The sequence below is a fragment of the Hypanus sabinus genome, chromosome 28 (assembly GCF_030144855.1).
Source record: "Hypanus sabinus isolate sHypSab1 chromosome 28, sHypSab1.hap1, whole genome shotgun sequence".
NCBI lineage: Eukaryota > Metazoa > Chordata > Chondrichthyes > Myliobatiformes > Dasyatidae > Hypanus > Hypanus sabinus.
This window is the reverse complement of record NC_082733.1, coordinates 43842380-43869129: the sequence shown is the minus strand read 5'-3', so window position 1 is coordinate 43869129 and position 26750 is coordinate 43842380. Positions and strand designations below refer to the sequence as shown.

The 26750-nt window shown below is 41.4% G+C and overlaps 1 protein-coding gene across 3 annotated transcripts; it reads right to left on the bottom strand.

Moving 5' to 3' along the window:
* Window positions 1-41: 41 nt before the first annotated feature.
* tipin (timeless interacting protein) lies at window positions 42-26750 on the bottom strand. Of its 3 annotated transcripts, none has more exons than XM_059953077.1 (8): window positions 26701-26750; window positions 21165-21318; window positions 16931-17024; window positions 12492-12567; window positions 10674-10796; window positions 8085-8148; window positions 3261-3461; window positions 42-719 (listed from the first exon to the last, which is right to left on the bottom strand). In XM_059953077.1, exons 2-8 carry the CDS (start codon window positions 21298-21300, stop codon window positions 409-411), a joined length of 1005 nt encoding a protein of 334 aa, XP_059809060.1. In that variant the 5' UTR covers window positions 21301-21318; window positions 26701-26750; the 3' UTR covers window positions 42-408. The 3 variants fall into 3 exon arrangements, with proteins under 3 accessions (XP_059809060.1, XP_059809062.1, XP_059809059.1); XM_059953079.1 differs by having other exon boundaries at window positions 26719-26744; XM_059953076.1 differs by lacking the exon at window positions 26701-26750 and adding an exon at window positions 26388-26469.

The following is a 26750-nucleotide window of genomic DNA, read 5'->3' as shown; positions in this document are numbered from 1 at the left end:
TTTAAGATGTTCTAAAAGCATATTTTAAGCTTGCAGGGTTAAACTTATCTAAGTAGATCTTCTAATAGAAAGACTTCCTGTAAGATCACTACTCCTCTTCCCTTGGTTTGTGGTTTATAATGGGACATTAGCTTCAGTGACTGGTAACTCTGGTGAGAACACTGCCAGGATTAGATTTCCAAACTCCCTTTCCACTATAATGACTTAGTGGTATTATGAATTGAGGTTCAGAATCTCTCACGTGTAATACTACACAATCAAAACAAACCCTGCATTAACTTCTTCACTTACACTTATATCAGTGGCATATAACCATTCTCTTGCAAAACAAACATCTGTTGATATCAATGTCAAATCTTATAGTCTTTTCACATTTAATCACACATTGTGGAGGTTTCCAGCTCCTGATCAGGAAATCTCTGTCTCCGTGTTCACTTTCTTCGCTTCTGGTGCTGTTTCAGAAATGAGTATGGGACAAGTGCCCTCTGTAGTTTCAGAATTGTCTGCTGGTTCAATAGAGTCAATTGCTTTGTTTATCTCTTCAGAGGCTTTTGGAATTTCCACAAGACTGACTTCTGTTGGGAGTTGTGATTCATTAAGTTGCTCAGAAGGTACAGTTTTAGTTTTTACATTTTCATCTTCAAATGTATCAAGATCAAACACCATCTTATTTCCATTTGCCATCATGGGCTGACTCGAGCACTGGGAATCTCCTTGATCTGAAATACAATAGGCAAACACATTCATGAAGTCTGCAGGCAATTGTTAGTTCCAATGACTGAGATTGAACATGATATTTGTTCTCAGCTGAGAAATGTTTCTGTTAAGCACTGTGGCTCTTAAAGCACAATTGCTAATAGATTACTATGTCTTCAACATTTAAGTTCAGTAAGAGAAAGTTATTTTTGGCCAGAAGAATTCACCTCTAATCCCCTTGATGTTTAGACATCTAAATTAGGACCAACACAGGCCGAGACATCACCATTCAATAAGACCAAACTTACCTAGCTAATTGTTTAACAAAAAAAAAATTGTTAGAAAGAACCAATTATAAATTACATTGCAAAAAGAAACATCTTCACCTCAACCCTTTCAGGACCCCTAAGGATCATGTACATTTCATTTGTCCCCTTTCACTCTTCTGAATTTGAGCAAATCCAAGCCTGGTCTGTCCTAATTGCCCTCAGAAGACAACACAGCCCAGTAAACCTCTAAACTGCTTCCAATATATTAATGTTCTTTCTTAAATAATGAGGCTATTTCCATGTCCTGTGTTTCAGCTATGATCTTACCAATGGTCTGTTTAACTGGAACAACTTTCCTTTTAGAACATGGGACAGTACAGTATACTTCAACCCACAATCTTCTAGCCTACTCCACTAACAATCTAACCCTTCCTTTCTACACCACCCATAACTCTCCATTTTCTTAATCTATGTGTCTTTCTAAGAATCTATAAAATGTCCCTCATGTATTTGACTCTACCACCGCCACCCCTGGCAGTGCGTTCCATGCACATACCACTCTGTTTAAAAAAAAACTTACCTCTCCCCTAAACTTTCCTGTGCTCACCTTAAAAGGACGTCTTCTGCTGTCAGCTATTGTCACCCTCTGGAAAGAAGTCCTTGGTTGTCCACACTATCCACACCTCTATCAAATCACCCCTCATTCTCCATTGCTCCAAAAGGAAAAACAACTTACTCAAACTGTCCTTGTAAGACGTGATTGCTAATCAAGGCAGCATCCTGGACATTGCACCTTCTCCAAACCTCCCATAATAAGGCGAACAGATACTCCCAAGTATGATCTTACCAGGATTTACAGAGCTGCAACATCACCTTGTGGCTCTTGGATACAATCTCCTGACTAATGAAGGCCAGCACACCAGAACCACCCTATCAACTTGCATGGCAACTATGAAGGATCTATCCCAAAATACCCCTGTTCCTCCACGCTGCTAAGAATCCTGCCATTAACCTTGTACTGTGCTTCCAAGTTCAATCTTTCAAAGTGAATCATTTCGCATTTTTCAAGATTAAACTCCATCTGCCAATTATCAACTTTCACATTTAATTGGTGTATCTGTATTGGCCTTTTGTGAATTATACATTGGGATGGCACCCAGATCCTCACTCTGCAGTTTTCCTGCCAAAATGGACAATATCACATTTAGTTGTACAGAAGAAAGATGGCGAAGGGTTTACTATAGTAAATTATCACGTGTATATTGAAATCTACACAAATTGAGGGAATGACTGGATGTTCAAAACTTTAAATTCAAACTTTGTGATGTTTAAAAATATCCTTTTCAGTCCTGAAGGGTCTCAGCCCAAAATGTCAACTGTCTATTCATTTCCATTGATGCTGCCTGACTTGCTGAGTTCCTCCAACATTTTGTTTAAAATAATCTAGAATACAATGCCTTCTTTTAAATATTGTCACAATCTATAATGATTGTTAGTGTTAGACAGGGAGGTTTAAGTATCTCAGAAACTGCTGATCCAGGATTTCTCACACACATTAGTCTCTAGAGCTCACAGAGAATGGTGCAGAAAGGAAAACAGTCAGCAGCAGTCCTGTGGGTGAAAACATGAGGAAGGTCAGAGGAGAATGGCCAGACTGGTTCAAGCTGACAGGAAGGCAACAGTAACTCATAACCACAGTTACAACAGTGGTGTGCAGAAGAGCATCTCTGAACACAACAATCGAACCCTGAAGTGGATGGGCTAAAGTGAAAAAGATTACAGACACACAGGAGGTACCTAATAAAGTGGCCACTGTGTGTATCTGTAACTTCAAACGTGTTTGACATTGAACATGGTTTAAAATTAAAGTAGCAGGTTTTAAGCAGTCTCTTCATTTGAAACTAAGCAATGCATGTGGTGGGGCAGAGCTTTTGAAAAGCAGTTATAGATCTTAAATTAGGACCCAAGTACCTTTTGCTCTGCAAATTAATGCAAGATATCAGACAATTTCATAAGCCCTATCAGAAGCAACCACATTTGACCAGAACACTGTATTCCAGCACCAACGTAATCATTGTGTAATAGAACAAGTGATAAGGAAACACACTGGCTGTTAAATTCCAATTTCTCCACGCATATAAGCTCCAGATTGAATCCTCCTTCAGAGAAGGAAGATAAAAGTAAATCTCATTGTTGCCTTCAGTACAGCTAGGTTACAGTACTTCAATTTCCTTTGGTACAAAAATCAAACAGTTGCCTACAGTAAATTCATTTTAAGGAGCACTTAATAATCACCTTTGGAGGGGGTTTGATTGGCCAACTGGAGTCTTGCTTGTCGTTTCTCAAGTGCAAGCCGTTTATTCCTTTCAATCCGAAGCCGTTGTTCCTCTGACAGTGTGCTGGGGCAAGGAGTTGATGTTGAAACTGGTTGGCTAGGCATTGCATTGAATGAAGTTTCAGAATTATCAACTTGGAGCACATCTTCATTCTCCACATCTGTAAATGCAAATAATTTAATTCAGCAGGAGACTTTTGCTTGTATCGATTTATCACAATTCTCAAGTTAATTCTCCGAGAGCATGCATGAGTCTCTGGATGTTTAACCAATTTTGTTATAATGGAAGTCTAATTTACTGTTCATCTGATATATTATCAAAAAGTCACCTCACATTTCCCACTGCAGTTTGGTACCTTATGCAATAAAAGGAAAGGCAAAAATCAAGAACGTGTTTAAATGTACTAGGACAGCACTGACTTAGTGATACATTCTGACCAAAAAGCCCACAGTAATTCAAGGATTTACATAACTCCCCTCATGAGATAATAGGGCTTGCTGATGATTCCAGAACAAAGGTTTCTGTAAAGTTTAGATATATAGCAATGGATCCCTCCAAGTTCTAAAGCAGAGACAGTATTTTAAAATTAATGAATTGGTGTCAGCTCACCTCTGTGTACATGGAACAGTAGAGCATACTACATGCCTTTTGCCCCATAATATACCAAGCTTTTAACCTACACTAAGAGCAATCTAATTCCCTCCCACATAGACCTCCATTTTCTTTTCATCCATGTGATTATCTAGCACTCTTAAATGTCCCTAACATAACTGTTTCTACCACTAACCATGACTATGCTTTCCACACACACACCACTGTGTAAATGAAACCTATTCTCACATCCCCCTATACTTTTCTCCAATCATCTTAAAATTATGCCCTCTCACATTTCCACCCTAGGAAAAAAGGTGTTGGCTGTCCATTCAATCAATGCCTCCTATAACCTTACACACCTCTACTGAGTTATTTCTCATCCTCCGTCACTCCAAAGACAAAACCCCTAACTCACTCAACCTTTCCTCATGACATGCTCTCTAATTTAGGCTGCATCTTAGTAAATCTCGTCTGTAACCCTCTCTAAAGGTTCCACATCCTTCTTAAGAGGAAACCAGAACTGACCTGAGTTTTATAGAGCTGCAGCATTACCTTGCAGCTTTTGAACTCAATCTCCCAACTAAAGGAGGCTAACGCACCACAGACCTTGTTAACAAGCCTATCAACTTTGAGAGATTTTACGGACCTGGACCCCAAAATCCATCTGTTCTTCCACACTTCTAAGAATACTGCCATTAACCCTGTACTCTGCATCCAAGTTTGACCTCCCAAAGTGAATCACTTCACACCTTTTCTGGACTGAACCCCATCTTCCAATTCTCAGCCCAGCACTGTGACCTATTAATTTCCCCTTGTATCCTCCACACTATCACCAACCATTGTGTCATCTGCAGACTTACTAATCTACTCTTCGACTTTGTCATTTATAAAAATCACAATGAGCAGTGGTCCCAGGAAAGATTCCTGTGGAACACCACTGTTCACCAACCTCCAGGTAGAATACACTTCACCCTCCGCCTTCTGTGAGCAAGCAAATTCTGAATCCACAAGGTCATGTTTCCCTGAATCTCACGCATCCTGACTTTCTCAATGAGCCCACTATGCCTTACCAAATTCCATATACACTACATCAACTGTTCTACCTCCATCAATATGCTTTATTACATCCTCAACAATTCAATCAGGTTCATGAGGCATGACCTTCCCCTCACAAACTCATGCTGACTATCCCTATGCAGACGACATTTCTCCAAATGCTTGTAAATCCCATCTCTAAGAAACCTCTCTAACAGTTTGCCCAATACTAACACAAGACTCTCTGGACTGTAACTTCCCAGGGTATTATAGAGTCATAGAGAAGTAGAGTACAGAAACAGGACCTTTGGCTCATCTATTCACGCTGAAACCATTTAAACTGCTTACACTGATTGACCCGCACTGGGACTGTAGCCCTCTATGCCACTACCATCCACGTACCTCTTATCCAAATTTTCTCTTAAACGTTGAAATCACGCTCATGTGCACCAATTGTGCTGGTACCTCTTTCCGCACTCTGAGTGAAGGTTCCCCTCATGTTCCTCTTAAACATTTCACCTTGCACCCTTCACCCTTAACCCATGACCTCTGGTTGTAGTCCCATTCAACCTCAGTGGAAAAAAATGCTTGCATTTACCCTATCTACACCTCATAATTTTGTATACCTCTAGGAAATCTCCTCTCAATCTTTCTTGAACAAAGGAATTAGTTTACTACCCTCCAATCTTCTGGTACTACTCGTGGCCAGTGTAGGAAAGTGGGACCATTTTGGAAAGAGTTCATGTTACAAGGCTTAGGCAGAGAGCAGAAGAAACAATGGTCCTGAGCCTATGGGGAATTCTGCATAAAACACAAGCCTCAGCTTGTGCTTGTTTGACCTTGTTTTATCAACTATGCCCCAACACCAAACTTCTCAGAGTCAAGTGTATGTCAAGAAAATCAACAGCAACTGAAAGTAGTAGATTAATTGTTTCTGAAGGAGACGAACAGCAAAAACCAATAGATCATTTAGAAACTAGAACACCAAATATTTATGCATTTTTAATCTTTATTTTTGAATTCAAGAAATATTTTGATAGCCAGTTGAGTTAGTGGGTGATGGCATAAATTGGTGAGTTTTCCCTTTTCTTTGCTCTACCAATTGTCCCTTCCATACACCATCATTCCTCACTGCCTAACCTTGTGAGGAATTATACTGCAGAAGACCATGTTGACAGATGCTCGTTGTGCTGGATTAAGCCAGCTCTGGATCGTGCAAGTTTTATACTGCTGCCAGCAGTTAATGTAGCTGATTTCGAATTTAGACTTTTACAGCTGCAAGACTGGAATCCTCCATTAGAAATTGTGATTGAAGCAAGAATCACATTAACATTTAAAGGTTAGGAAAGGGAAATAAAAGATTTGCTCATACAAGCACAAGGATAAATATCATGTCTTTGCTAACCACCATTTCCATGCTGCCACTTGCACAGACATCAGATCTGCTGTCTTTTTTCCACCTTGGAAAAACTCCTGTATGCTAACTCTCTTAAGTCAATAGACAAATCACTTCAGGTAAGACTTTCCTGGATGAGCAATTTGAACTGATAAAATGGGACTGCCATCTCAGATCCTGCATGCCTGGTGCGACACTAATGAGTACAGAGAGATACAGTACTGAGGTGGTTAAGTCACCAGACTAGTATTCAGAGACTGAACCATTAGTCTGAACCCAGCATTTAAATTCAAGATAGTAAATTCTGGAAAGATGTCTTCCCTACGTTATCGTGTATTCTGAATCAGCACCTAGAACCAAACCCCTTAATTGCTCTGTTTGGTTTTTGGGGCGAGACAGATTTATGTCTGGGTCCGACCAAATGCCGAATATTATCCTTTGCCTCTCTCCTGGCTAGACGCTTGATCCTCCTTAGATGGAGAGATGTTGCCCCGCCCACTCATGCTCAATGGCTTAACGACATCATGGCCTGTTTGGACCTCGAAAAAATTCATTATTCAGTTCTCAATTCGGACCTAAAGTTCCATAAGGTCTGGGGACCTTTTATCGAGTACTTTCATAACCTTCCTCTTGACTAGGGTTTTTTTTTCTTTTCGGTCCCTTGCTTTCAGCTCCTTTTTTTTTCCTGGTAGAAGGCATTATTATCCTCTGTTGCTGAGTGTATTCACAGTCTGGGAGTTTGGCTGTCCTGACTTATACTCTCTATATTGTGTTGTGGTTGGTCTGGAGTTGCTGTTGTTTTTTCTTGTGTTGTGGGGTTTGGGGAGGACACTAAGCTTACTTGTCTTTAATTCAGGTGCTTTTTTTTTGCTAAACTCTCTTCCTTTGTAGTATATTGTTATTGTATGCTTAATTTTGCACTGTTTTAATGTTCCTCATTGGGATTTGGGGTTTTTAATTTGTAAAATGTTTTGAAAAACTAATAAAAAAAATTTTTTTTAAAATTCAAGATAGTAAATCTAGATTAAAAGGCCATATTAATGACATTAAATCTGAAATCAACCAGATTATTGCACCAACCCATGTAGTTCACTGATATCCTTCAGGGAAACCTATCCTTACTTGTCGAGAATGTGGAGGGAAAAAGAAAGAAATTTATTCTCTTGTTTAATCCTGCACAAAGATTGTATGACCTCATGTCATATAACTAGAGTGTATGGTTCAACAAGCACATTGTTGTGTCTGATGCTGGAAGGGTCAGTCCAATAACTTCACTTATTCAGCAAAGGAAATTACGTAACACGACTAAAGTCAAAGTGAAAAAAGCAGCACATGACTGCAAGCTTGGCCATCTGGAACCACTACTCATCTGCAGTTAATAAAACAGGAATAATTTCAACTAATACATCTACAGATTGTGTTGGTCGTTGATTCAAACAGTTCATTTCACTTCACGTTTCAATGTATACTTGACAAATAAAGCTAATTTCTTTCATCTTTATTAGCCAAATCGTTCCCCATTTCCAACTCCCCAAAACTGACTTGCAGACATTGAGTCTTTATACTCTGAAACAAATTTGAGAATTACAGACATTAGTGAACTAGGTAAAACATCAGAATTAGCAGACACAACTGACTCAAGGCCCAACTTTCTCTGAAACAACCTCCAAAATGAAGTTTTATTGTTTGCTTATCTAAAGCAGCACTGAACCTCTAAAAAAAAGTGAACAAAAAAAAATCCAGGAAAAAAGCACCTACCTTCATTGGAAGTAAAGTCTTCAGTGGTGATGGGAATATCGAGACGAATTTTTTTCAAACAGGTCTGAAATGAAAATTTGATAGTGACAAAATGTCTCAAGTTACTTGGCCTGAAATTATTAATGACCCACCTTTTCTCCACAAGATGCCAACCTACAATCAATTGAAGAAACACCATCATTATACAAGTAAAAACAGACAAATACAAGACTTGTCCCTGGGGACGAGACTGCTTAATGTTACACGTATGTCATATGATCCATTTTTTATGAAAATTAATGAAAAACAGGCCATTTTGTGGTTTGAGAGATGGGAATTTTTCACTGAGCATCTGAAGAATAACGTTTGAAGATCTTGGGCGTCATGTACAAATGCATTTCATAGCTGAAGGCCAAACAACAAACACCAGCTGGTTGCTGCACTGGGATTGGTTAATCACATTTCCAATCCTATCAAGATTCTAGTGAGGAATCTGAAATTATGTACAAGATAATTGCCAAATAACAATAGATGGGGAAAAGTGGCACCTTCTGTATGCTATAGCAATTTAGCTGGTGAAAATTAATGGTGAATATTGACATAACAAGTGAGAGGGGTATAACTATAACTAAAGCTATAACTAAAGCACAAAAACAGAGTACAAGGTTTATGGACAAATAACATTCAGAAGTTGTTTGTAGGAGTGTTGGTACACAATCACACAGCAAGTGTATGGACCAACAAGGACATGGAGGCTCCACTACATTCTACAAATGTAACACATACAAATATTAGAAATCAATCCAGGAGATACTCAGCAAGTCGGGCAGCACTTGTGCAGAGAAACAGAGTTAATATTTCAGGTTAACCTTTCATATATTCTGATGAAAGATCAGAAGTTTGGAACATTAACTATCATATCATTCATACTCAGCACCATACCAGGGGGAGGAAACTGAACAAGACAGCAGCTAGTTCATGAGCTCCAAAATAAACACAGATTAAAGGAATATTTGTTAATGAGGTTCAGCGAGTTACTTCCAATGAAACCTGATGTCAAGTCATACACCCAGTGGCCGCTTTATGACATCTGGCAAGTAGCACTTCTGTGGCTGAAGACAATTGTTAAAGAGAGAGGTCAGTGGAGAATGGCCAAACTGGTTCAAGTGGACAGGAAGATGACAGTAATTCATATAACCATGTATTACAACAGTGGTGTGAAGAAGAGCATCTCTGAACGCACATGTCGAACCTTGAAGTGGTTGAGCTACAGCAGTAGAAGACCACACAGTACTCGGTGGTCTCTTTATTACATACAGGCAATACCTAGTTCAAAGTGGCCACGAAGTGTATGCAAGTGAATAAAAAAAAGCATACAAGCAAATTATAGTCACTCTAATTACTCACAGGCGATTACTGCAGTGGCCTGAAATTAAATATGAATTGTTAAGTAGACGTGGAAAGAATGTTCCCAAGGTGGGAGAGTCTAGGACAAGAGGGTACAGCCTCAGGATAGAGGGGTATCCATTTAAAACAGATGCGGAGAAATTTCTCTAGCCAAAGGGTGGTGAATTTGGGGAATTTGTTACCACAGGCAGCTGTGGAGGCCAGGTTGTTGCGTGAATTTAAGGCAGAAATTGATAGGTTCTTGATTGGACATAGCGTTGGGGAGAAGGCTGGGGAGTGGAGCTGAGGAGGGGAAAAAAGAATCAGCCATGATTGAATGGCGGAGCAGACTCAGTGAGCCAAATGGCCTAATTCTACTCCTATGTCTTATAAAAACAGAATGCTGAAGACACTCAGCAGGTCAGGTAGCATCTGTGGAGAGTAAAATAGAGTTAATGTTTCTGGTCAAACCCTTTTTGAAATGTTATTACTGTTAAAGAGGAAACAATTATTTACTCTCAGCAGGTTTCCAGACAAGGCAATGTAATAAAGACTAAATAATAAATTGTAGTGATATGTGAAAGATAAAATTCAGCCAAGTAACTTCTCTGCTTTTCTTCAATATCTCCATGAAAACAGATCCTGTAATACCAGTCTCAAGTCCACCTCTCTGACAATACAGCTCTTCCTCTGTACTGCTGTGAAGCAGCATGCCATGATCTGAGCTCAGGTCTCTAAATGGCATCTAATGCCACCACTTTCTGATTGGAGTGCCTGCAAACATTGACATCAATTTATCCTTCTGCTGCTAACAGAGGTTAAGTCTCCGCTGTGCAATGGTTGCCATAGAAACAATTCTACCACTCTCTAACCATCAATAACTATACACAATCCAAGAATAGATGTAATCGTATGAATAACTTCTGCTGCAACTTCATCCAGTTTGGTGTCAAATTAATTTTTAAATTGCTGTCAATTGCTTAAAAAAAATATTTTTGACTCAATTCCATCCTGATTTGGAATGGAAAAGAAGTATTTATTTAAACATCCAGCATGGTAACAGGTCCTTCCAGCCAATGAGCCTGCACAACCCAAATATACCAATGTGGCCAATCGGTATGTCTTTTGAATGTGAGAGGAAACCTACATAGTCATGGGGATAACGTACACACACCTTACAGAGAGCAACGGGAAAACTCAAGGTAATACAACTGAAAAAATTACCTGAACTTCCTTTTTACCACCCAAGACTTCTACTTTTGCAACAAACTCTTCAAACTGTAATTTGGGGTACAGCCTGTGAGCCCAATGTTCCATGTGCCACAGGAGAGTCTTCACATCTTCATTCTTAACACAAACAAGGGAAAAAACAGAATAAAATTAATTTAAATATTTGCTCAACACCTGGCTGGAATTCTTGAGAAATGTCTGACCCAATTATCTTACATGTCCATCAGTATCAAGTACTTATGAAATAGTTAGGAGTGCTTAAAATTATATCACACTTGCTTTGCAAATAGATCATATTGCATGAACCATTTGAAGTTAGTTAATAATGTTCATCAAAGTGTCATTTTTTGAAAATGGTTCAACTACTATGAATAATAAAAAAGTGGACCAGGTGCAGTGAATTCTAGGCTCCACTAAGCTTGTCCACCATAGGATGAACAATACAAAGTCAAGCACACATCTTTCCCAGAGTCACAGACCCAATACAACAGGGACACAGGCCCTTAAGATGTAGGAGCAAAGTTAGGCCAGTTGGCCAATTGAGTCTGCTCCACCATTCCATGATGGCTGACTCATTATTCCTTGCAACCCCAATTCTCCTGCCTTCTCTCCGTAACCTTTTGACACCCTTACTAATTAAGAGCCTAGCAACCTCTGCTTTAAATATACCCAATGCCCATGCTGACTAGTGCTCACCTAACTAGTTCCAATCACTTGTCCAAATAATTCTTCAATGATACTAATGTACCTGCCTCACCACCTCCTCTGGCAGCTCACGCAAAGACTCACCACCCTCCACTTGAAAATGTTGCCCCTCAGGCCCCTTTCCCCTCTTACCCTAGTTCTGGATTTCCCTACACCGGGAAAAGGCTTGCCTTACCATTCACCTCATCTCATAATTCTAGACATTCCTATAAGATTGTCCTCATTTCAAGAAACAAAGACCAAGTCTAAAAGGTTCAAAGGTTCATGTATTACCAAAGTTTGTATGCAATATACAACTCTTGAGATTCGTCTTCTCCAGACCAACATCCCCCTATAAACTCAGGTCCTCCTGTCCTGGCAACATCCTTGTTTATATCTAGTTTGGCTCACTTATCCTATGAACTTTCCTATTAGAGCCAACTGTTTTATTATGAAACTGCTACACAGTACAAATGTAAACATACATCAGCAACTTTGTTCACTGAGTGATTAAATCTCACATTGATGCAAAACAACTTTCTAACCAGGACCTGTTAAAGGCATGTGGGCAGAATGGCAATGTATATTTATATAACACCTTTACAGTGGAAAACTGCAAGATCTTCATAGCTGCACTATCAAATTGACACAAAGCCACATACAGCAATATACAGATGAGCAAAGGCCAAGTGGAAAGTAGAGCCTCTTAAATAAGGGGAGAGAAAAATCAAAGTGAAAAGGTGTAGGTCCCAGATTCCATAGTTTTGAGCCCAGATGACAACTGGCAATCAGCCTGGGCTCCTCACCATTGTGGCCTTCTTCAAGTGGTGGTACATGGAGATTACTTCACAATCACTAAGGTTCCTCACCACCCAGGACATGCTCTCTTCCCATGACTACTATCGAGGATGTGGTACAGGAGCCTGAACACTCAACAATTTAGGAACAACTTCTTCCCCTCCACCATTGGATTTCTGAACGGTTCACAAGCCCATGAACGTCACCTCGTTATTCCTTTTGACAGAGGCCAGCAAGTACGAACAGTGAGTGAAATGATCTGACTTTCAACATGGGCAGCTGATTTTTGAGTGAGTTCCAGCAGGGTGGTTGTCTGTTTCCCTGGCTTACCTCATGTCCTTTACCTTTGAATCGGACACCATCAAACAAGTTTCGTAAAGCTGGCAATCCTCGATCTGAAGTCAATCTTTAATACAAAAACAAACAATATTTAGTAAAACTCTGCTGCTTCTGAGAACAATGGTTCAGATCCTGAACTAGTAAACCAGAGACTTCAATTCAAATCCCATTTGGGTAGCAGCGAGATTTATACGGTCACACAAGGAACTGCAGATACCAGAGACTAGAGAGAGAGAAAACCGGGTCAAACTGCTTCTGTAGAGATCTGCCCAGCAGCTCGTTTGTTTTGAGGCCATTACAGGTTGACAATGATTATATGGAACGCTGGGGCAGGTTTCAGGGGCCTGGTAGCCTACTCCTGCTCCTATTTTCTTGTGTCTCTGCAGTCACCGTAACCTTCTGTTCTTTGTTAGCCAAATTTTTAATCCATGGTAATAATAACCCTTTATGCTACATGTTTTAACTTTGCTGATAAGCATTTATTTATTTATTGAGATCCAGCGCATAACAGGCCCTTCCAGCCTCGCCGCTCAGCTATCCCCCGCTTTAACCCTAGTCTAATTATGGGACAATGTACAATGACCAATTAAGACCATAAGATATAGGAGCAGAATTAGGACATTCCAATTTTCCTTTCAGCCCCAGTGTCCTGCCTTCTCTCCAAATCCCTTCATGCCCTGATCAATCAAGAATCTATCAACCTCTGCTTTAAATATTGTCTCCATTACTACCTCTCCAGCATCGTTTTCCAGCAGTCTGATATCCACTCTCGCCTTTTACACTTAATGTATCTGAAGAAGCTTTTGGAATCCTCTTTAATATTACTGGGTAGCTTACTTTCATATTCCATCTTTACCTTCTTAATGACTTTTTTAGTTGCCTTGTTTTTTTCAAAAGCTTCCCAATCTATCTTCCCACTAATTTTTCCTCTATTATATAGCCTCTCTTTGGCTTTTTATGCTAACTTTGACTTCTCTTGTTAGCCATGGTTGTGTCATCTTTGCTTTAGAATACTTCCTCCTCTTTGGGATGCATATATCTTGTGTCTTCCAAATTGCTTCCAGAAATTCCAGCCATTGCTGCTCTGCCGACATCCATGCCAATGTTCTTTTCCATTGAATTCTGGCCAACTTCTCTCTCATGCCTCTGTAACTTCCTTTACTCCACTCTAATATTGATACATCTGACTTTAGCTTCTCAAATTTCAAGGTGAATTCAATATTATGATCACATGGCCCTAAAGATTCTTTCACCTTAAGCTCCCTAATTAGTTCTGGTTCATTGCACAACATGCAATCCAGAATAGCTGATTCCCTGTTGGGCTCAACCATGAGCTGCTCTAAAAAGCCATCTCGTAGACATCTAGAAATTCCCTCGCTTGTACCAACCTGATTTTCCCGTTCTACCGCACACTGAAGTCCTACATGACTATTGTAACATACAACACACACAAAATGCTGGAGGAACTCAGCAGGCCAGGCAGCATCTATGGAAAAAAGTACAGTCAACATTTCCCGCTGAGACCCTTCGGCAGAAACGTCGACTGTACTTTTTTCCATAGATGCTGCCTGGCCTGCTGAGTTCCTCCAGCATTTTGTCTGTGTTGCTTGGACTTCCAGCAAGTGCAGATTTTCTTGTTTGTGACTATTGTAACATCGCCCTTTTTGCCATGCATTTTCTATCACCTGTTGTAATTTGAGGCCACATCCTTACTAATGTTTGGGGGTCTATATATAACTCCCATCAGAGTCTTTTTACCCTTGCAATTCCTTAGCTCTATCCACAATGATTCAACACCTTCCAACCCCATGTCACCTTTTTCTAATGATTTGATATCATTTTTTACTGACACCTCTCCCTTCCAGCCTGTCCTTTCAATACAATGTGTATCCTCGGACATTTAAGCTCACAGCTGTGATCTTCTTTCAACCATGATTCAGTGATGCCTACAACATACCTGCCAATCTGCAACTGTGCTGCAAGTTCATCTACTTTATTCCATATACTGTGTGCATTCAAATACAACACCTTCAGCTGTATTTACCCTCTTTGATTCTGTCCACCTTTGATGTTGCAACTCATCCTGTTGACTGCAATCTTGCCCTATCAAAAGCCTCTCCTCACTACACATTGCCTTCCGCACTATTATCCACCTTTTCTATGATACTCCTTGCATTGAGATATATGCAGCTCAGGGCACTAGTCGCACTATGCTCAACCTTTTGATTCCTGACTGAAGTCTTACCAATATGTTTCCAAAACCTCTCCACTAACTGCCCTGGCACTCTGATTCCCATCCCCCAGCAGCTCTAATTTAAACCCCACCAACCAGCATTGACAAATCTTCCTGCTAGGATATTGGCCCCTCTCCAGTTCAGGTGCAAGCTGTCCCTTCTGTACAGGTCCCAACTTTGCTGGAAGAGAGTCCTCCTCCACCAACTGCTTAGCCATGTATTAAACTGTATAATCTTCCTAGTTCTGGCCTCACTGATATGTGGCACAGGTAGCAATCCTGAGATCACATCCCTGGAGATCCTGCCTTTTAACTTAGCACCTAGCTCCCTATACACAACATCATCACTTGTCCAACCCATGTCATTGGTACCTACATGGATCATGACTTCTGGCCATTCACACTCCCATTTAAGAACGTCAAGGACTCCATCCGACATATCCAGACCCAGGCACCCAGGAGGTAAGATACCATTCAGGAATCTCATTCTTGCCTACGGAACCTCCTGTCCATTCCCTTACTAACTAATCCCCTATTACCACAGCATGGCTCTATTTCCCCCCTCTTCTGTTCTGAGTCACAGAGGTAAATTCAGTGCCAGTGACTTGCCCACTGCAACTTTCCTCTATTGGGTCATCCCCTCTGACAGTAGCCAAAGTGATATACCTGTTGTTGAGGGGGTTGGCCACAGGGGTACTCTGCACTAGCACCTTAACACCTTTCCCCTTCTGACTGTCACCAGTTTCTTGTGTCCTACACCTTGGGTGTAACTAACTCTCTATGTCCTATCTATCATCCCCTTCAGCCTCCCAAATGACCTGGAGTTCATCCAGTTCCAATTCCTTAATGTGGTTTGTTAGAAGCTGCAAAGTACTGCATATCAAAGCTGTTATCCTCTTTAATCATTACCTAACAAAAAATTCAATCAAGCTGGTTCAAAAATGTAGCAAAGTCAAGAAAATCTGCAAATGCTGTAAATCCAAGCAACACACACCAAAATGCTGGAGGAACAAGGAGGCCACACTCAGGTTGTAGGAGCAACACCTTATATTCTGACTGGGTAGCCTCCAACCTGATGGCATGAGCATTGATTTCTCAAACTTCCAGTAATTGCCCCCCACTTCACCATTGTTTCCCTCTCTCACTTCATCTCCTTACCCGCCCATCACCTCCTCCCAATGCTTCTCCTCCTTCCATGGTCTTCTACCCTCTCATATCAGAATCTCCCTTCTCCAACCTTTTATCTCTTTCATCTATCTACACAGCTCTTTACTTCACCCCTCCCCCCCGCCCCGGTTTCACTCTTCACCTAACTCTTCGTACTTCTTCCTCCCCTCTCCCCCTCCTACTTGCTCTGACTTCTCACTTCCGTTCCAGTCCTGATGAAGGGTCTTGGCCTAAAATGTTGACTGTTTACTCTTTTCCATAGATGCTGCCTGGCCTGCTGAGTTCTTCCAGCATTATGCGTGTGTCACTTGGTTAAAGAATGTGCTGCTTTCCTTAATTACTCCATTTTTCTCCAGATGACTATCACTCCTGTCTTGGATTGATGTTTCTAAAAGCTTTCCCACCAGAGGTTAAGCTGATTGGCCAATATTTGCTGGGTTTATCCTTGCTCATTCTGTGAAGAAAGGAGAAACACTGATACTCTGCAGTTCTTTGACACTATTCCTATGATCAATGAAGACGGAAAGATTCTGGTCAATACCCCAACAACTCACAGTCAAAGCCACCTCTTTCACTTACTCTAGTGAAGATAGGTGCAAACTACACATTCATTATCTTCACACTGCCCTTACCAACCATGTACAAGTTTCCATTTTGCCAAGGATTATATCCTTACAGAACACTTTCAGATTCCCAATTACATTGGCTACTACGTTTGTCATACTCACTTACCCCTTAATTAAGTTCTCACTTCCCTCTAATTCTTAATAATCAGACCTATTTTTAATTATACTTATTATATGCAAACTATTTTGCTCAACCTCCCTCTGTACCAACTCTGTCATCCAGGGAGCTCTGCACGTGTTTATTCTTGCTTTGCTCCTCATGGGAATGTGTCTCAACTGTCCCTGAAGCACCTGTGTTAATGATAACCTGTTGTTCTGTTGCAGTTGTACCAGGCACTGCCTGGAGAATAGCTTTAGTTATGGACAACAGCATCCACTTTAACAGAGTTTAAACCTTTAGTTACCGCTGAGCATCCAGTTTCGGCTGTGGCCCCCTTACACTTTTCCTGAGTACTACAGACTCCTTAGATTGAGTTCCCTCTTGTCGAGCTTCGTCTTCTGGAGAAACAAAATTCAATACAAATAAGACAACATAAGGTACATGAATGAGGTGGCTGGTAATCTATTACAGTCTAAGAATTCAGAATCAGTGTGCTGGATAGTTTGGCTGAGTAGTTATGGCAACGGACTAGAAACTTATTCACAGTGTGAGATCTTGCCAATGCAGTTGCAACATGCGAGGTCACGAGGAAAAGTGAGTGATGGGAACTCTGAAACTGCCGTGTGGACCGACAGGGGTTTGTGAACACAAGGTGACATCCACCTGCCAGAAAAAGTAAACTATTTTTAACTGAAGGCAAAAGCAGATCAGAATTCTCCAGCTAAGACTAACACCCATACCCACATAACTGCAAATGAATATTTTTCAAGCAATGTCAAAATATGCATTGCCTGGCAGACATAAGTGTGCAGAATGAGAATTAGGTTCCCAAGATATGCCTACCAACCAGGTAACTTTCACCACCGAACATCACATTTAGCAAATGATGTTCCAGTCCACTTTGTGCCAGTAATCATAGTTTCAAGTTAAGTTAAAGTCTGTCCTGAGCCTCATAGGCTCATCAGGCCGACGCTCATGCTGGTTTCCGTGGCATGAAGCAACTGAGAGTACGAGACTCCCCTCCCCCGGAGGTTAACCCCAACGTTTTGCCGGTACCCATTTTCAGCTGGGTGGACGGGAGCAATGTGTGGTTAAGTGCCTTGCTCAGGGACACGACTCGGCTGGAGCTCAAACTCACAACCTTCAGATTGCTAGTCCAACGCCTTAAGCACTTGGCCACATGCCACACCATAGTTTCAATGCCATAGACAAATTTACCAATAACACCACTGTGGGGCAATGATCAGCTTACCAGAGCGAGACAGCACACCTGGTCGACTGGTTCCACAAAAACAGCCTCTCACTCAATGTCAGTAAAACCAAAGAGCTGATTATTGATTTCAGGAAGGGGACATAAGAGATTCTGCAGATGCTGGACACCTTGTGCAACACACACAACATTGCCCTGAAACATCAACTGTTTGTTTTCCTCCATAAGTGCTGCCTGACCTGCCGAGTTCCTCTGTCAGTTTCTGTGTTGTTCAGGAAGGGGAAAGATGACAAACATGCACCAGTCTACATTGCAGGGAAGTAGCAAAGCAGTCAGCTGCTTTAACGTAGAAACATAGGTAGTTTCTATGTTTAGCTGCTTTAAATTCTTAGGCATTAGCATGTCAGATGACCGTCCCAGGTTCAGCACATAGATGCACAGCCACAATGAAAATAGACCAGTGCCTTTACTGAGATCAAGGAGGTTCAGCTTATCACCAAACAGAATTCTAGATTTACTGTTGAAAATGTCATGAATGGTTGCATCATGGTTTGGTATGGCAATTCAAATGTGCAGGAAGACAAGAAGCTGCAGAGTAGTGCACTCTGTCCGGTACATAACAGGCACATCACTCCCCACCATCCATATGGAGGTTCTACCTCAAGGAGGCAACATCCATCAAAGATCCGCACTTTCGACCAAGCCAACATCTCACAGCTACAATCAGACAGGAGATACAGAAGCCTGAAATCTCACATAACCAAGTTCAGAAACAGCAACTGCCCAAGAACCAGTCTGTTCTTGAACCAACCAGCACAACCCTACTCGCTGCAACTATAATCACTTTTATCAGCTTTGCACTAAAATTGTACTGGATTTTTATTGTTCTATTTCATCTTGTAAAAACTATGTATAATTTACATATAAGTTATGTTTTTTATTGTGAATACTGCTTATATGCTATGTACCTGTGATGCTGTTGCAAATAAGTACAGACATATACTTGTGCATAGGACAATAAACTTGACTTTGAAAAAATTACTTTGGAAGAACACAAATACCCACATAAAAGATTTTAAGAAACAAGCTAACACAGAAATGTTCACCTGAACTCAGAATTAACGTAATGTATTAGTTATTAAATAAGGGAATTTATTCATTTTACTCCCTGGCTGTACTTCTACTCTCCGAGTATAGGCAGAGACTGAACGCTGCAACGACAGTAGTGAGGACCAAGAAGGTATGGTCAGAGGAATTGCAGGAGCACCTACAGGACTGCTTTGAATTGATGGACTGAACTGTATTCAGGGATTCATCCTTGAACCTGGATGAATATGCTGCAGTTGTTACCGACTTCATTAAAACCTGTGTGCCTACAAAGGCTTACTGTACATTCCCAAACCAAAAGTTGTGGATGAGCCAGGAGGTACGTCGTCTGCTGAAGGCTAGATTTGTGGCATTCAAGTCTGGGAACCCAGGCCTGTACCAGAATTTGAGGAGGGCTATTTCAAGGGCGAAGAGATAATTTTGAATGAGGTTGGAGGCAACATCAGATGCACAGCAACCTCTGGTAGGGTTTGCAAGACATTACTTCCTACAAAGCGAAACCCAATAGCATGAATGGCAGCGATGGTTCACTACCAGATGAACTTAACGCCTTCTATGCCCACTTTGAAAGGGAGAACACAACTACAGCTGTGAAGATCCCTGCTGCACCTGATGACCCAGTGATCTCTGTCTCAGAGGCCAATGTTAAGCTGTCTTTAAAGAGAGTGAACCCTTGCAAGGCAGAAGGTCCTAATGGAGTACCTGGTAAGGCTCTGAAAACCTGTGCCAACCAACTAGCGGTAGTATTCAAGGACATTTTCAACCTCTCACTACTAAGGAGGAAGTTCCCACTTGCTTCAAAAAGGCAACTATTATACCAGAAGAACAATGTGAGCTGCCGCAATGACTATCACCCGGTAGTATTCACATCAATAGTGATGCAATGATTTGAGAGGTTGGTCATGACTAGACTGAACTGCTGCCTCAGCAAGCATCTGGACCCACTACAATTTTCCTATCGGTCAACGGCAGATGCAATCTCAATGGCTCTCCACACGGCTTTAGACCACCCAGACAACACAAACACCTGTCAACACAAACATCGACTATAGCTCAGCATTTAATACCATCATTCCCACAAACCTGATTGAGAAGTCACAGAACTTGAGCCTCTGTATCTCCCTCTGCAATTGGATCCTCGACTTCCTAACCAGAAGACCACAATTTGTGCAGATTGGTGATAACATATCCTCCTCGCTGACGATCAACACTGGTGCACCTCAGGGAGTGTGCTTAGCCCACTGCTCTACTCTCTATACACACGCGACTGTGTGGCTAGGCATAGCTCAAATACCATCTATAAATTTGCTGATGATACAACCATTATTGGTAGAATCTCAGGTGGAGACGAGAGAGTGTACAGGAGTGAGATATGCCAACTAGTGGAGTGGTGCCACAGCAACAACCTGGCACTCTATGTCAGTAAGACGAAAGAGCTGTTTGTGGACTTCAGAAGGGCAAGACGAAGGAACACATAACGATCCTCATAGAGAGATCAGAAGTGGAGAGAACGAGCAGTTTCAAGTTCCTAGGTCTCAAGATCTCCCAGGATCTAACCTGGTCCCAACATACTGATGTAGTTATAAAGAAAAGACAGTGGTTATACTTCATTAGGAGTTTGAAGAGATTTGGCAGGTCAACAAATACACTCAAAAACTTCTATCGATGTACCATGGAGAGCATTCTGACAGGCTGCACCACTGACTGGTGGGGGGGGGGGGTGGGAGGGCGGGGGCTATTGCACAAGACTGAAAGAAGCTGCAGTGAGTTGTAAATCTAGTCAGCTCCACCTTGGGTACTAGCCTACAAAGTATCCATGACATCTTCAAGGAATGGTGTCTCAGAAAGGCAGCATCAATTATGAAGGACCTCCGACACCCAGAGCATGTCCTTTTCTCACTGTTGCCATCAGGTAGGAGGTACAGAAGCCTGAAGGAACACACTCAGCGATTCAAGAGCAGCTTCTTCACCTTTGCCATTTGATTTCTAAATGGACATTAAAGCCTTGGACACTACCTCACTTTTCTTTAAATATACAGTATTTCTGTTTTTCTGCATTTTTTATCTATTCTATAATTGATTTATTATTTTTATTTTATTTTATTCTTTTCCTTCTATATTATGTATTGGATTGAACTGCTGCTGCTAAATTAACAAATTTCACATCACGTGCCGGTGATAATAAACCTGATTCTGATTCAATTTTAAACAGCTGACTCACCACCTTCAGCGAAACCTTCACCATATCCCAGCTGGCCAGGTGATGTTGGAGGAGGAAGGGGAGGAAAGATTTCATCTTCTAACTCTTCATTATCAGGGATATCGAACAAACCATTTTCCAAAGGGTCACTCATCATTGCAACTTGTCCTATCAACTTAAAACAAAAACCAGGTGGGTAAGTCAAAAGAAAATTGTTACAGAGCATGTTACAGAGCATGGACAAGCTGACACATAATCAAATACTTCAGTTTTCTCTCATTGGCCTGGTTGCTCCTTGGGTACCACCCTGATCTCAGCACAGTGCTCCCTCTGAAGTTGTGGTTACCACCCATTTACACCAATTCTACTAATCCCAAGAGACTCTGTAGATGCTGGAAATCCCGAGTAACACATATAAAATGCTGAAGGACTCAGCAGGTCAGGCAGCATCTCTGGAGAAGAATAAAGAGCTGATGTTTCAGGCCAAGACCTTTGGTCAGGACTCACAAAGGTCCTGATGAAGGGCTTCAATCCAAATCATCAGCTCTTACTTCTTCTCCATAGATGACCTGACCTGCCCCAGCATTATTTTTTTGGTAATCATGTTTCTTATTCTCCCCACATTATCAATTCTCTTCAAATTTTTAGATCTTCATATTCTTTGAAATCTCATCAGTTGGCTTTACCCCAGTATTCATACACTGTTAAAGCAATGTGATATTGCCCTAAAACAAATCACTGCAACTGTTATAAAGCTGAATATAATCAAACCTCGCCAATGTGATTTTTATGAAAGGTAAATCAAGTTTGACAAATTTGCACTAATTATTTGAAGGTGTGACAGGCAGAGCGGATAGAGGGGAATCTGTTGATGTAAATTTTCCAGAAGCATTTGACAAGGTGCCACACGAGAGGCTGATACATGAATTATGGAAGGAATTGTGTTCACGTGGATGGAAAATTAGCTCTCACATAAAAAGCAGTTTTTCAACCACCTCAGCGATCAGTTCTTTGTCCTCAACAATGTGTTAACAATTAAAGATGAGCTTTATTTGTCACATGTACATTAAAGTATACAGTGAAATTATAATAGGAAACTTACAGGAAAGATATTAGAGGAAAGTTACTAGCATGGTTAAAGCATTGGTTGATTGGTAGGAGACGTCAAGTGGAAATAAAAGGACTCTTTCCTGGTTGGCTGCCAGTGATTAATGGTATTCTACAGGGGTCGATGTTGGGACCACTTCTTTTTTTGTAGGTCAATGATTTAGATGTTGGAAAAAATGACTTTGTTGCCAAGTTCGCAGATGATATGAAGATTGGTGGAGGGGCAGGTAGTGTTGAGGAAACAGGAAGGCTACAGAAGGACTTAGACAGATTAGGAGAATGAGCAAGAAAGTGGCAAATGAAATACAATGTTGGAAAATACATGGTCATGCAACTTTGGTACAAGAAATAAATAAGCAGACTGTTTTCTAAATGAGAAGAAAAATCCAAAAATCTGAGATTCAAAGTGACTTGGGAGTCCATGTGCAGGATATCCAAAGTTTAACTTGCAAGTCGAGTTGGTGATGAGAAAGGCAAATGCAATGTTAGCAATCATTCCAAGAGGTCTAGAATACAAGAGCAGGGATGTGATGCTGAAGCTACACAAGGTACTGGTGAGGCTTCACCATGAGTACTGTGAACAGTTTGGGGTTTCTTATCTAAGTAAAATGTGCTGGCATTGGACAGGGTTCAGTGGAGGTTCACAAGGATGATTCAGAGAATGAAAAGGTTATCATACGAAGAACGATGACGTTACGTTATCATACGATGGCTCTGGGTCTGTACTCACTGGAATTTTGAAGGATGAAGGGGGACCTCATTGAAACTTTTCAAATGTTGAAAAGCCTAGACAGTAGATGTGGAAAGGAGGCTTCCCATGGTGGGAGAGTCTAGGACAAGAGAGCACATCCTCAGCATGGGGGGCATGCATTTCAAACAGAGATGTGGACAAATTTCTTTCGCCAGTGTGGTGAATTTGTTACAACAGGCAGCTGCAGAGGCCAGGACGTTGGGTATATTTAAGGCAGGGAATGGACCCAGCATCAAAGGTTACAGGGAGAAGGCTGGGGAGTGGGGCTGAGGAAAGGGGAAAAAGGATCTGCCATGATGAAATGGCAGAGCAAATCAAAGGGCCAAATCCTTAGTTCTGCTCCTATATTATATGCTCTTATGGAAATGTGTCATTTGCATCAATAACTAAACAGTTCAAGGTCATACCAAGAACAGCCTGAAAAGTATTGCAATGCTTCCTCTACCAACAGAGCATGCCCACAACTTGCCCTTTATCTTTCCGACCCACCTGGCTTCACCTCCCCCCCACCTTTTTATTCTGACCTCTTCCCCCTTCCTTTGCAGTTCTGATAAAGGGTCTAGACCTGAAACATCAAGTGTTTATTCATTTGCATAGATGCTATCTGATGTGCTGAGTACCTCCACTATTTTATGTGTTGCTTTCAAATTCCAGCAACTGCAGACTTTCTTGTGTTCATCTATGGAGGGGAATCAACAGTTGACGTTTTGGTCCAAGACCCTTTATTGGGACTGGAAGTGAACAGGGCAGAAGCCAGAATAAAGTGGTGGGTGGAGGGGAAGGAGTACAAGCTGGTGGGTGGTAGGTGAGACCAGGTGAAGAGGAAAGTGGGAGGAGGGAGTGAGAAGCTGGAGGTGATAGGTGGAGGAGGCAAAGAGATGAGGAAGGAATATGATAGGAGAAGACAGTGGACCATACAGGAAAGTGGAGGAGGGGAACCAGAGGGAGGTGATGGCCAGGTGAGGAGGAGAAGGGATAAGAAAGGAGCCAGAATGGGGAATGGAAAAATGGTGTTGAATCTCAGGCATTAACTGCCCCTGAGGATGATACAGGCCAGATCATTTGATATATTTAAGGTGAAGAGAGACAAATAATTGAAAGATTGAGGAATTAACGATAATGGAGATGATCACACTAAATGGCAATGCAGGTTACAAAGCTGAGTGGCCTGCTTCTGCTCATGCTCTCTTATGTTCTTAAGTAAATCTCATGATTACATCCCTATTCCTCATCCCATGAAGGCCTATTACAACAATAGTTCCTACTACAGTTATGGAAAATGTGCTAGTTTAACCTTTCTAGGATAAACCAAGTTTGCTCCTCGTAGCACAAGTTTAAATCCATGCCTCTAGATCTGTGAGGCAGCAGCTCGAGTCACTCTGTCACTGTGCAGGTCACAGTCAGCACTTTTGCAGAAGGTGCAGGGAGTAGTCAGGACAGTTCAATGATTAGGCCAAAGAGAAGCTTGCATTATTCTAAGAACTGGTTAAGGAAAGATATATTGGAGGCATTTATAATTAAGAAAAGCTTTGATACTATAAACACGGAGAAACTTATCATTGGCTGGAGAACTAGAGAAAAGAGGAAAGTGACTGCCAACAGAACCAGGAGATGTAAAGTAGGATGAGATGAAAATGTAAACAAAGTTAAAGGAAATTTACTGTGATGCCTGAAAGAGAAAATCCAATGGTAATTCCACAAAGGCAATAGGATAAATAAGATTTAAGAAAAACACAGAAAGCACTCCTTCAGAGAGCAAGTACAGGAATGAGCATTATAAGGATCTTTCCCTGTCACATTACAGAACATAGAACAGTACATCCAGCCCACAATGTCATGCTGACCTTTTAACCTACTGCAAGATCAATCTAACCCTTCCCTCCCGCATTGCCCTTCCACTTTTCTTTCATTCATGTGCCGATCAAATAGTCTCTCAAATGTCCCTAATGTATCTGCCTCTGCACATTCCATCTTTCACCCCAGCCATGGTCTTTGCACTGATCAAGAAAGAGCTCGCCACCCCAATTCCACCTTGGTCTCCCCTAAAAACCTTATTTCATCAAGCATCTTATGACAAACTACAAACAAATTAATCCTGAAATAAAGACATAAAATGCTGGAGGCGCTCAGGTCAGTCAGCATTTGTAGAAAGAGAGGTCTTTGAGATCAAAGATCCTTTGTCACGCTACGAAAGAGAAAACACAACTTAGCTTCAAGTGCAGGGAGGGCAAAGGAAGGGTGTCACGCACACTAAACCATCTTTTAAAATATGCTTTATGTTGTAAACACATGCTGACATTTATGCACATTCTATTCCATATCGGAGCTGGTGCAAGTGTGGAACAAGCTGCCAACAGAAGTCAAACCACATACAAGGGAAAATCTGCAGATGCTGGAAATCTGAGCAACGCACACAAAATGCTGGAGCATTTCTGCTGAAGGGTTTCAGTGGAAATGCCGACTGTACTTTTTTCCCCATAGATGCTGCCTGGCCTGTAGAGTTCCTCCAGCAATTTGTAGGTGTTGCCAGCAGAAATGATGGATTCAGGTTCCATTTGAACAGTTAAGAGAAAATTTGGATAGGGACGTGGATGGGAGGGGTACCGAGGGCTATGGTTCAGGTGCTGGTGGGTGGGAGTAGGCAGAATAATAGTTTGATGAAGACTAGGTAGTCAAGGGCCTGTTTCTATGCTGTAGTGTTCTATGACTTTCTATCTACCCTTTAACCTCTAACTTTATTCTTATATAATTCTTTATATTTGATGAATGTTTTGTTGCATGACATGAAGTTCAAAAAGTAAACAGTAATCAATAATAAATAGTGAGTGCAATACAGCAGAATGGTGCAGATTGTACTGCAATCTGAAGTAGTGCAAAAACAAGCTAAAGTCACAACAGCAGAATACCAGAGCAAGTTTAGAAAACAAGAACATGAAGGAGAGTGAACGTCTCTGTTGAAACGAAGGCAAATAAAGGGGTGCAAAAGTTGAGAATGAAGAGCTATAGGATGCGATAAGCAAGCCAGACTTTGCTAAAGGAGAGGGAATAAAGACTGAGGCACATTCACACATGAATGGCCTAGGGCAGAAAGGGCCTATTCTGAGACAGAGAAAGCGAGCCACCTGAAATTTGATGTTAAGTCCAAAAGACTCCATTATGCCCAGACATTATGTTCCTCAAGCTTAGATTAGAAGCAGAAGATTCAGAATCAAATTTATTATCACTGACATATGACGAGAAATTGGTGGTTTAGCACCGCAGAGCATGCCATAAAAGTTACTACAAGCGGAGAGGCAGATATATTAGGGATATTTAAAGATGTCACAAACAAAAGAATCAAAGTCACTGAGATAAAGAATGAAACTGGGAATTCCAAGTTCTTCTACCTGAAACATTCGCCTCGCAAACAGGCGCTTAATAGATGTGGGGAGAGACAGTCTCTGCCGCCCTCTCCGGACCCCCACCATCAGCATCTGCCCTCGACTCCTCGCTGCTTTACATTACCCTCTCCCGTGGCGCTGTCTCGTCGCCCCTCGCCCCTCGCCCCCTCCGTAAGCCGCCAAGCCGCGGCCTCAGGCTTTTCGACAAATGTAAAAGGTGTTGTTGTGAGAGGGGGTTTAGAGTGGAAACCACAGCATTTCAAATGGCAGAAATTAGACCGTTTAACACGCAGCGCAATTAAATCACCTCAGCACCTACCCCGGCTCACGTCCTCACCTTCCTCGCAGACAACCAAAGCGCGCCTTCCA

Bases quoted from the DNA above. Each gene is read 5' to 3' on its own strand.
- tipin (XM_059953076.1), bottom strand. From the start codon at position 26,468: ATGGTGGGGGTCCGGAGAGGGCGGCAGAGACTGTCTCTCCCCACATCT. The intron at 17,025-21,164 runs GTGAGTCAGCTG...TTGTTTCTCCAG, and splicing joins TGAAGGTTTCGCTGAAGGTG to AAGACGAAGCTCGACAAGAG. The intron at 8,149-10,673 runs GTAATTTTTTCA...TTTTCATTTCAG, and splicing joins GTGGTAAAAAGGAAGTTCAG to ACCTGTTTGAAAAAAATTCG.